The following is a 10,891-nucleotide window of genomic DNA, read 5'->3' as shown; positions in this document are numbered from 1 at the left end:
TTAACATAACATATCTCAAGAAAAGTTTACTTATGTGGCATGTACTTAACAAGGAGAGAGGTGTTTGAAGTAACATAATATGTTACTGTATAACGCATCTCAAGGCAAAATGAGTCTGCATCTTAATAAATGATGCCTTGCATGATACCACATATATGTTACTCTCCACTATGAAGATAATAACATAGATTAGTAATATATGCATGTTACTAATCTAAGTTACTCTCCACTGTGACTAGCCTAAAAAATTATTAACATAATGAAAAAGTTTGACCGTGCGAGCGCGGTGGAGTTACCGGTGACGAGCCATGAAATTACTGAGAGATCTTCCCATCACAGCGCTGATGACCTCAGTTGATTTCGATCGCCGGGCTTGTGCGCCCGCTAGAGACTTGCCGTGGTGCCAGGGTCAAACACCAAACCGCAGGTCATCCACACGTGACGAGACCGCACTGCGTCCGTCCAGCCCATCCATATATTTTATTTTGACCCGAAGAGATCGTAGAACAAACTGCTCTACGGCGTCCAGTCCACATCGCCCGCTCGTCTACAGCAGCCAGCAGCCGGCCCAAAACGGTGGGCAGCTCAAGCAGATACCACGCACGGCTCGCGTATAAATACACTGACGCAGGTGCCTGAACCGCTCGCCATTCAGAAGTTCCCAAACCAAAGTACTCCGTCCGGTTCCCTCGATCTGGTTCTGTTCGTCCCCTTTGAATTTCCGACTCCGAGGCAAGGAAGCAGGCTGCTTGCGATGGCGGGAGGAGGGAAGGTGTACTCGTTCCAAGAGGTGCGCAAGCACAGCCAGCGCAAGGATTGCTGGCTCATCATCTCCGGCAAGGTCGGTTCGTCATGTCATAAACCCTCGTTGCATCTACCACCACTTCACTTGCCTTCAGATGAATTTTTTGTAGACGCACATGATCTGGGTTATCTGGCCATATGATTTACCTCTGCTCGCTGCCTCAGGTGTACGACGTGACGCCCTTCATGGAGGAGCACCCGGGCGGCGACGAGGTCCTGCTGGCGTGCACCGGTGAGCCCTCCTTTCGTCTTCTCTCGCGTGCTTTCACGGATCGTTTTCTCTTGGTTGTGGCCGGGAATGATTTGGCATGTCTTACGGGCGTGCAGGCAAGGACGCGACGGCCGACTTCGAGGACATCGGCCACTCGGACGCCGCCAAGGAGCTGATGCCGCAGTACTGCATCGGGGAGGTCGACGCCGCCACCGTCCCGGCCAAGCTCGCCCGCGCCGTCCTCCCCGCCAAGGGGGCGGCGGCTCCTGCGCCACGCGCGAGCACGGGCCAGGGCGTCCGGCTCACGGTGCTGCAGCTCGCCCTGCCTCTCCTGCTGGTGGCCATGGCCTTCGCGCTTCAGAACTTCGCCAAAACCAAAACAGAGTAGACGAGAAGGACAGATGCCGTCGCGGATACCGGCTGCGGTCTCTTGGAAGTATCTGCACGTCCAACCAGTTGCTGTCGACGTCTCTACCGCTGCAATCGTTGTAGTTCCATCTCCCCTGTGTGTACCGACGTAATTATTGGTGGAATTCATATATCTATAATCGCCAAGTTTCAGAAAAAAAAATCTATATCTATAGTCCTATATAGTGTGGGAATAACTCAAAACTTGAGCCGCTGGATGCACTCAGTCCGATGGTGGAAAGTTGGCAAATCCTTACACTTCTGTCTTCTGACCATTTGGATTGCTCTTTTGCGCTAGATTGTGCACGTGAAGTTCAGTCCTAAATTTAAATCTTGGCTTGCGCTCCACAATGTCCAGCCCAACGATTGGATTGATATGGATTCGGTTAAGGATTGGTGGAGTCAAAATGCCACTAAGCAAACTGGATTCGGTTAAGGATTGGTGGAGTCAAAATGCCACCAACCAAACTCCATCGAGAAGGCCGCTTGTCTCCCTGATGATGTTTATCTCCTGGGAAATATGAAAGGAGCGAAACGCTAGAGTTTTCCACAACACGGCCGTTCCAGTGGGAGTGTTGGTCGCCAAGATTAAAGAGGAATGCTCGCTTTGGAGCCTCGCGGGAGCAAAACATTTGTGTAACATTATGTCATGAGAGTGATGTACTGTATTTGGCCATACATTGTTAACCTTCTCTCTTAATCAATGAAAATGGCAAATCTTTTGCCTAGTTTAAAAAAAAATCCAAACCCCTTAATGTCTCTGCTCAGCCATAACCTTTTAGCTGGGGCTTCTCAAAAGTCGAGAACTATCTAGAAGACGCCAAACGAAAGGGAAGTGTGAGAATAGCAGCAGATGCCAGCAGTACAAAATGAATGACATGTTGGTCGTTTGCTAATCTGTTTTCACTACCCTTGGCCTTTTGGAAGCTGCATCTAATGAAAAAAATGCAAGTGTTGACATGTTATCAGTGTTTTTTAAGAACACTTCAGTTAAAAACTATAGGAGTTCCACACAGCAATTGCAATTTGTTTTCGTAGTATATATGTCTTCAGGTTTCATGACCGATTCAGCATGGACTGGCTAGACAGAAACCGGAGAATCTCCTATCAGAAAACCTCAGATGCACATCTTGCTTTACAACCAAAGGACTTCTTTCCAGAGAAGAAACAAAACACTTCAAAGTTCAAAAAGCACCAGTGGAATATCATTTCGCATTAGTGCACCTCGTAAATGATGAGAAGTGAACGATTCTGCTCAGCAAAATAACAGCCGACGCAGGTAGATGAACAAAGTAATGCAGATGGACAGTCGAGTATACCAAGGCAAGGAATATTGTATGCAAACCGTATATGAATTATTTTCTATTAATATTTGATGACATGATAATGTAACATGAATCTTTCACTGGGAGGGCTGAAAAAAAAAAGAATGTATGAAGAAAAAAGAATGTTCTTTTACATGTGCACCACCTGCCTAATCCCTATAACAACATTGTAGAGGAGCAAACAGATGGACTTACAATATTGTGGAGGTTAGAACTCGATAATCACTTCTGGAATTCCTCGAGTCAAGGGCAACCGCGACCGTATATATATACAGCATCTTGGGCATGAGGACTTTTTTTTTTCACTGAATCCCTCTGGATTTACAGAGTTTTAGCGGTTGGCGCTAGGTTAAATTAATCAAGTCTAAGACTCCAATTTATACTCCTGATGCTAGAGGCCTACTTCCAGCTGAAGAACATGTTCTTGCTTTCCTGTGATAAAAGAGGTCAATTCTTCTGGGGCAACGACAGACTTAAGCCACTCTTGTAGTTCCTCCCCTTCAACCTTTTCATTCTCTGGAAGGATCATAGAGATGAGCAGTTAGACATATGCATGGCTCATGAAGAAAAGCGCACCATAAAAAACATAGGCAGATAATATGTCAAATTACCTTCTAAATATGCTCCAAGTCCTTCCAAAACTGCTGGATTAGCACGGATAACTGAAAGAGCAACTTCAAGTGCTGATTGTAGAAGTGCTTTTACTTCCCCTTGGACAAGATCAACCAGATGACCCTGTCATTAGTTTTCCAATGTGAGCTTAGTAGGCAGCTTAATAGTTTGATCTGCAATTGTATGGAACTTTGAGACAGACCTGGTCCCTTCCAAATGGGGAGCCTCCAGAATCATCTAGCCCACCATTTGACAATGTAGCTAGTGATATTGGACCTATGCGCTGATTAAGACCATACTCTGCCACGGCTTTGTAAGCCATGTCAGTTGCACGCCTGATGTCATCAAGTGCCCCAGTAGAAACCCGTCCTGCTAGAACTATTTCCTCTGCTGCCCGCCCACCCAGAAGCGTTACCAGACGTCCACGCAGTTCATCAACAAAGAGCAAATATCTATCTTCTGTCGTGGGAGGAGTGTATGTAAAGCCTAATGCACCTCCTGACCTCGGCAGTATACTCAATTTCTAGGAAAATAAACAGCGAAAGAAAGTAAGACCAATTTAGAATTATACCGACTGTTCTTATCAATAGTTGTTTCAATTCAAACCTCCACACGTGGCTGGCCTGGCAACAGATTTGCTACAGCAGTTCCCACAACTGCATGACCAACTTCATGCCGTGCAACAACAGCCTTTTCATTGCCCTTCAGCTTTACATGTTTTTTCTCTATGCCCTAAGAAATAGACTTCACAGTTAACTTCACAGTAGCATAGAGAACTATAATGACTAATAACAGGAACATCTATCTCTCACGGCAACATCAAAATAGAGCAAAGAACAACAATAAGGCCATGCCCTGAGGGCACAACTCATACAATAGAGATGATTAGTATTGTGCAGCTAGTATCCCTTAAGGAATAAGGATACGACTAGCAGTAGTTGCAGCATGATATGTGCATGTGACGTGCGTGGACAGGGAACCTGCTAGATTAGGAAAGGTCTTAAATCTTAATTACCTTTGGTACATGCTGAGTTTGTATTCAGATCTGACTTGTGGATCAAGTTGGTTGTGCTACATAAAGGACCCGTATGTCGTACATGTTTTGGCTAGGAAAAATTATTGAAAACACGCTAAATGCATAGTTCAGAATGCATGGGGGGTTAGAATTTTATGCTAAAAAGTGTACTGGAGAAGTTTAGTGCCAAGAACTAAACTAATGTTTTCCTTTAAGGAAACTGCAGAGACCCTTAAACTGAGTCCACGGAGACTTGAACCCAGGTGGTGGGATTAAACATCCACTCCCCCACCAAAGTGATATTTGAGTGCCACCAAATGTATTTTTCTCCCAAAGAAATCTACCACAAAACCAGCATGGATGTGAATAGGTAAAATTCACCATACATGAGTTAAGCATTTAACAGACAAAATGCACTGTTTGCTTGATTGCATACTCTAAGGGGGCAGTTTGCATATAAAAATCACTTCTGGACACAATTTTGAATATTCTTTGTGTGTTATCGTTAACTGCCGTTTTTAACCAAAACAGAACCCAAAAAGACCCGCAGGACTGGAAGAGCCTCTGGTCCTTAGTGCAATTCCATGGCCAGGGGGAGCGCGGCCCTACCGGCTGCTGCTTTGGCCCCGTGGCCGGCGCTGGCAGAGAAGGGTAGGGGGGATTCAGGAGGAGGGAAGGAGATTAGAGATTCCAGAACTACTGAATTATTTCCTGAAGTCCTAGTACACACTCCTGCTCCTTATATAGGAGATGACCAATTTTAACACAAGGAAAGTAAAGACTCAATCAGAAACAAACAGGAACACACCTCCACCAGGGATTCAATCCTGCACAAATACAACTTGGTCCTAAGTTGATTCTAATCAGATTTTGGTTTAGTCCGACATTTGTACGGAACACCCCACATAACAAACACAGTTTTACAGATGGTGCTGTTTAGATATCCATACTATGTATGTTGGGCAATTGCACTTTATGTAATCCTCTGCGCATTGCACAGTTAAGGACTAAGATAGATATAACTTGAAGCTGAATACAATATAGTTGGGACTGCATACACATCATATTCTACTTCAATAAAGAAAGTAATAGAACGAGATTTGAGATAACAGAAAAACATACAGCTATAGAGCGCTCAACCGCGCTGATGAAATCGATCTTTTCCACTATTTCTTTATTTGATCTTCCAGCCAACAAAGCAGCTTCATTCACTAAATTAGCAAGGTCTGCCCTGCATAGGGTACACACAAGTCAAATGGAAAGTGGTACATGGTTAAAAAGATTAACTAGAAGAGAAATTGTTACCCTGTAAAACCAGTTGTCATTGCAGCAATGCCGCTGAGATCTACATCTTTACCAAGCGGAAGCTCTTTTCTGTTCGCATGAACTTTCAGGATAGATTCTCTTCCAAATTTATCGGGAGCTTCAACCTGTCATGAAAATGTCTGTCACATCTGAAAACTAAGAAGCAAGTGATACACTTGTTTGAGAATAAAAGCTAACCGTGACTACACGGTCAAATCTCCCTGGGCGCCGAAGGGCAGGATCCAAAACATCTGCCCTGTTTGTTGCTCCAAGTACAATGACAGCTGAGTTGGTATCAAAACCATCCATTTCCTAAAAAAAGAGAAAATTAACAATGGCCAGACAAAGAATAGGGTGCCATGGAAGTAAAGACTGAAAAGTAAGAAACTATTGTTATTATCCTACCGTGAGCAGTTGATTTAGTGTCTGCTCACGCTCATCGTTGCTGACGATACGGTACCGGCCATCACGACTTTTTGCCACGGCATCAATCTACAAAGAGCAGCCGAATGCAAAGGGTTAGCATGCATCTGAATAGAAAACAAGTAATTATATCCACAAATGCTAGATTACCTCATCAATAAAAATAATTGACGGTGATTCCTTTTTGGCCCTAGCAAATAGTTCACGTACTCGAGCTGCTCCCATGCCTACATATAGCTCCACAAATTCACTTGCAGAACAACTTATGAAAGGAACTTCCGCTTCCCCTGCTACAGCTTTAGCAAGGAGTGTCTTCCCAGTTCCTGGAAGGCCCACCTGTAAAAAGGATTGCACTGTAAGTAACAAACGCAATAACCAAGCAACACTCACTACTATAAATAAATGCAGAACTAACCAACAAGACACCTCGAGGAGGACGTGCACCAAGACGAATATATTTTTCTGGGTTCCTTAGGAACTCCTGAACATAATGAAAAGATAAAACCAGGTTATTTTCCTCCAATCAATAGATAGACCAGAACATCACTGCACATACTAGAATACAAGATTACCAGTAACAAGTCATCATAAAACCCATACCACAATTTCTTCCAACTCTTCTTTGGCCTCGTCAACTCCAGCCACATCAGCGAATGTAACTATATCGGCAGTTTCTGAAACTTTTGCCCCACCAGAGTTCAAATTCTTTCGATTCCTCAGCTGGCCTGTTGATTGCTGGTAATACACAAGAAATAATAATGTCTATAAAAAAATCGAATTTAAAGACCATATTCACCAGTTGACTGGGGTAGAAAAATATAAACACATGTCAGTACCTGAGAAAAGCTTATTGGCAGTCGCTGAAGAACTACTGCAATTAATACAACATAAATAAGAGCCACCTGCACAATATAAGAGTGTAATTAGGGCCAAAAGCACAGGTTGAAGAGAGACTTGTACACGTGGACATGAACACTGAGCGATGTAAACATACACAAACATCTTACAAGATTACCCCTTGCGCCTATCAACACGCATCGGTACATTGTTTGGAGTCTGCGAAATTTCTATTTTGTGGATCAAATTAAGGATTGCATATTCCTGTATTAGGCTAGGTACATAAGTTCACATACAAAACTGGGGTTCAATTTATCTTTTTTTCATGTGAAGAAATCCATCACCAGTTCCATACACAACAACAACAACAACAAAGCCTTTAGTCCCAAACAAGTTGGGGTAGGCTAGAGGTGAAACCCATAAGATCTCGCGACCAACTCATGGCTCTGGCACATGGATAACAAGCTTCCACGCACCCCTGTCCATAGCTAGTTCTTTGGTGATACTCCAATCCTTCAGGTCTCTCTTAACGGACTCCTCCCATGTCAAATTCGGTCTATCCCGACCTCTCTTGACATTCTCCGTGCGCTTTAGCCGTCCGCTATGCACTGGAGCTTCTAGAGGCCTGCGCTGAATATGCCCAAACCATCTCAGACGATGTTGGACAAGCTTCTCTTCAATTGGTGCTACCACAACTCTATCTCGTATATCATCAGTCCGGACTCGATCCTTCCTCGTGTGGCCACACATCCATCTCAACATACGCATCTCTGCCACACCTAGCTGTTGAACATGTCGCCTTTTAGTCGGCCAACACTCAGCGCCATACAACATTGCGGGTCGAACCGTCGTCCTATAGAACTTGCCTTTTAGCTTTTGTGGCACTCTCTTATCACAAAGAATGCCAGAAGCTTGGCGCCACTTCATCCATCCGGCTTTGATTCGATGGTTCACATCTTCATCAATACCCCCATCCTCCTGCAGCATTGACCCCAAATATCAAAAGGTGTCCTTCTGAGGCACCACCTGCCCATCAAGGCTAACCTCCTCCTCCTCACACCTAGTAGTACTGAAACCGCAAATCAGGTACTCAGTTTTAGTTCTACTAAGCCTAAACCCTTTTGATTCCAAGGTTTGTCTCCATAACTCTAACTTCCTATTTACCCCCGTCCGACTATCGTCAACTAGCACCACATCATCCGCAAAGAGCATACACAACGATTGTGGGGTTGATTAAATATGTAGTTATGGAGTACATACTAACAAAATTTAGCAACAAGTACTCCTGTTTGCTTGCTATAAAAAGCAGCCGCTGGGAGAATTGAACAAATGTTATGCTTTTGTTTCAAGCAGAACAAAAAAAATATTGGATTCTAATCTCTTGCGAGCATCTCTAAGTATTGACACATAACAAAACACTGGTTTTCTTTTTCTCCTTCATTGCCAGTACGTCACATCTAACTAGTTAACGTATATAAAATCTAGATTGCTGAAACAAACCATACTAAAGGAAATAACATTACAAATTATTCCTCCTTATTTAAACTAAACGCCATCTCTAATTCTACAATCTCCGTCACCATATGTAGTAAATCATATTTCCCCTGTTTCCTATTGACATGTCACTAATGGCCTAAAATGCTATGCTTGCAACAATTTTCAAGCCACAATAATCAAACGTGTAAGGTGTAACACAGATAACTTTCAGCTGAAATGCCTTACCAAAGCTGAATTGAGCATGCCGCCGGACCTCCTATCTGGCGACCCAAACTCAACACTATTCTCCACCATCTTCTCATATGGAGTCTTAATGTCCACTGGTCGTGTGGTTGTGAAGACGATTCTCCTCGAAATGGCAGCATTATCAGCAACGCCATCTGCTTGTGTTTGTGGCTGCTCCACCACGCTGGCCTCAACCTCTGGACGGAGCCGGAACATAACGTGCACCCCATCCACCTCAACCTTTTTCACCTGGTCCTTATCAATGCTCGCCAGGAAGTCGCTGTAGGGGACGCTGATGTAAGTGGTCTGCGGCCGGGGCTCTGAGCCAGGCAACGTGATCTCCGGCCGCAGCATGCGGAGGGCGAATATGGCAAACCCGAGCTGTAGCAGGAGGAACCCCATCTCCCGGCCCTGCACTATGGGCTCCCAAAACCATCGGCCAACACCGCCGCCCTTAGCCACCCGCCGGCGCCACTTGTTTTCCCCCCTCTTGGACGAAGAGGGCGGTGACGACGGCGGCGTCGCGGCCGCGCTGGTGGTGCTCGTGCCCGCGCTATCACCTCCTTGCTCCGCCGCCGCGTCGCGGTCGCCGTCCCCGGTGGACGAGGCCTCCCCTGACCCGGAGGCGCCGTCGCCGTCGCGCTCGACGTTGGCGCGCGCCGCCGGCGGGCAGCGAATGCGGCGATGGATGAGGGCGAACCCGAGGCCCCGGGGCGGCACGGCGGACAGGCGGACCGACGCGGCGCTGCCTCTGTAAGCAGGTCGCCTGCAGAGGGGGCGCAGGAGCGACCGGGAGGGGGGCACGATGGGGAGCGAGACGAGGGTTTCGGCGGCGGCGGCGGAGGCCATGGGAGAGGCAGGGGGGCGGGCCCCGAACCCTAGATTCGCGACCGGGAGGACGGGGGCAGCTCGAGGACCTCGCGTGGAGGAATCGGTGGGGAGGGCGGGCGGAGTGACGTGGGGAGATGAGGAACAGAGGAAGGCAGAGGACGAGACGAACCGAGACGGGGAGCGAAGGGTGTCGCCGTTGCCTGCGTGTCTCGCCGTCACGCCGGGCTGTTAAATCCTGTTCGGGTGAATAACCTGCGGTCACCGAGAGGTGCACGTATTATTTCACTGATGCAAGGATCCCATTCGTGGGCCGCGTGTTTGTGGGCCCACTCTCAGTGGAAAGCTGCGACGTTTCTTGGATTTCAGTGGCTTATCCGTTCCGTGGAGATATGGCACGGAGCCGGCGGAGAGGGAGGGGGGTTAACGGGATTGGTGGGGACGAGCTCCTCGTTGTCAGTGAGAGCAGGGGCGTGAGTCAGAAGGTGGGGTCGCTCGAGATATTTGGCAAGTCGGATGGTGCAGGGCGGCGCGCTGCCCATGTCCACAGAAACGATGAACGAGTTCCGAATTTGGGAGCATATCTATCTTCCACTGCAGAGAAAGAAAAACAATGGATTTGCTAATTTTGTGTGGATTTCTGAACAAACGTGCACCTTCTTTGTCACTGAGCTAAATAAGTAGGAGTACTACAGTGGAAGGGTAGATGATCAAATTTGTAAGACGCTGCCCTGCAAGCAAGTATAAATAGTAAGCAAAATTGTAGGACTCTGCAAACATGTGCAAATAGTAACCGTGACTAATATGTACTCGTAATAGTTGTTTTAGGCTTAGTACTAGGTAAGTGTCAGTGTGTTGCAACAGGAGAGCGTTATATATGCATGGGTCATATATGCAGATCATTCTATAGAAAATCAACTCAACCTAAAACTTCATTGGGCTTAATCCTAATTTTGTTAAGCATCATACATGGGCAATGCATGTATTTTTTTAAATAAATATATGTGTATGGTATATGGTTGAATGCCCCATGCCATATGTCTTGACTCTTGAGAGCCTAACTCAATTTCCTTTCCGTCAACAAAACCAATATAAATCCTCAAAAAAAACCAATATAATATGTTGAATATGTATCACAAAATCACTACAAGTCCACACAGCATGAGCAACTTCTTGCAATGTTTATCTAGCCATTGTCAAGGCTGGCCTATAATCTGGCATGTTTCCTCTAATTTGCATCCATTTTCAGGAAGTTTTCTCTACTGTTAGCTGAATGTTTGCCTAATAAAAACACGTTAGAAAAATAAAAACATGCAACAAAGAATACTCTCAAATTTAGAAATTCCTTGCTCGGAATTCAGTCATTTGCCCTAAAGAGGTGAGGAAGACGAGCCGAGGTGT

At 45.8% G+C, this 10,891-nt stretch overlaps 2 protein-coding genes across 2 annotated transcripts; one reads left to right on the top strand and one right to left on the bottom strand.

Annotated features, from left to right (window-relative positions):
* Window positions 1-578: 578 nt before the first annotated feature.
* On the top strand, window positions 579-1,620 carry LOC125513911 (cytochrome b5-like). Its single transcript, XM_048679121.1, has 3 exons — window positions 579-841; window positions 970-1,036; window positions 1,132-1,620. The coding sequence occupies exons 1-3, from the start codon at window positions 755-757 to the stop codon at window positions 1,401-1,403; spliced, it is 426 nt and encodes a 141-aa protein (XP_048535078.1). The 5' UTR covers window positions 579-754; the 3' UTR covers window positions 1,404-1,620.
* A 1,136-nt stretch (window positions 1,621-2,756) lies between these two features.
* Window positions 2,757-9,711, bottom strand: LOC125513910 (ATP-dependent zinc metalloprotease FTSH 7, chloroplastic). The gene is made up of 13 exons (XM_048679120.1): window positions 8,663-9,711; window positions 6,940-7,005; window positions 6,704-6,838; window positions 6,519-6,584; window positions 6,254-6,439; window positions 6,086-6,172; window positions 5,879-5,992; window positions 5,681-5,805; window positions 5,498-5,606; window positions 3,967-4,092; window positions 3,563-3,883; window positions 3,360-3,483; window positions 2,757-3,264 (listed from the first exon to the last, which is right to left on the bottom strand). Exons 1-13 carry the CDS (start codon window positions 9,509-9,511, stop codon window positions 3,140-3,142), a joined length of 2,433 nt encoding a protein of 810 aa, XP_048535077.1. The 5' UTR covers window positions 9,512-9,711; the 3' UTR covers window positions 2,757-3,139.
* Between the last annotated feature and the right edge of the window lie 1,180 nt (window positions 9,712-10,891).

The sequence above is a fragment of the Triticum urartu genome, chromosome 6 (assembly GCF_003073215.2).
Source record: "Triticum urartu cultivar G1812 chromosome 6, Tu2.1, whole genome shotgun sequence".
NCBI classification, from domain to species: domain Eukaryota; kingdom Viridiplantae; phylum Streptophyta; class Magnoliopsida; order Poales; family Poaceae; genus Triticum; species Triticum urartu.
The sequence above is the reverse complement of the archived record's forward strand: the minus strand, read 5'-3'. Positions and strand labels throughout refer to the sequence as shown.

Excerpts from the sequence above, each read along its gene's own strand:
- LOC125513911 (XM_048679121.1), top strand. The coding sequence starts at position 755 with ATGGCGGGAGGAGGGAAGGTGTACTCGTTCCAAGAGGTGCGCAAGCAC. Across the intron at positions 842-969 it reads GGCTCATCATCTCCGGCAAG|GTGTACGACGTGACGCCCTT; the intron begins GTCGGTTCGTCA and ends TCGCTGCCTCAG. Across the intron at positions 1,037-1,131 it reads GGTCCTGCTGGCGTGCACCG|GCAAGGACGCGACGGCCGAC; the intron begins GTGAGCCCTCCT and ends ACGGGCGTGCAG.
- LOC125513910 (XM_048679120.1), bottom strand. The coding sequence starts at position 9,511 with ATGGCCTCCGCCGCCGCCGCCGAAACCCTCGTCTCGCTCCCCATCGTG. Across the intron at positions 5,993-6,085 it reads CACTAAATCAACTGCTCACG|GAAATGGATGGTTTTGATAC; the intron begins GTAGGATAATAA and ends CTCTTTTTTTAG. Across the intron at positions 3,884-3,966 it reads CAGGCCAGCCACGTGTGGAG|AAATTGAGTATACTGCCGAG; the intron begins GTTTGAATTGAA and ends TTATTTTCCTAG.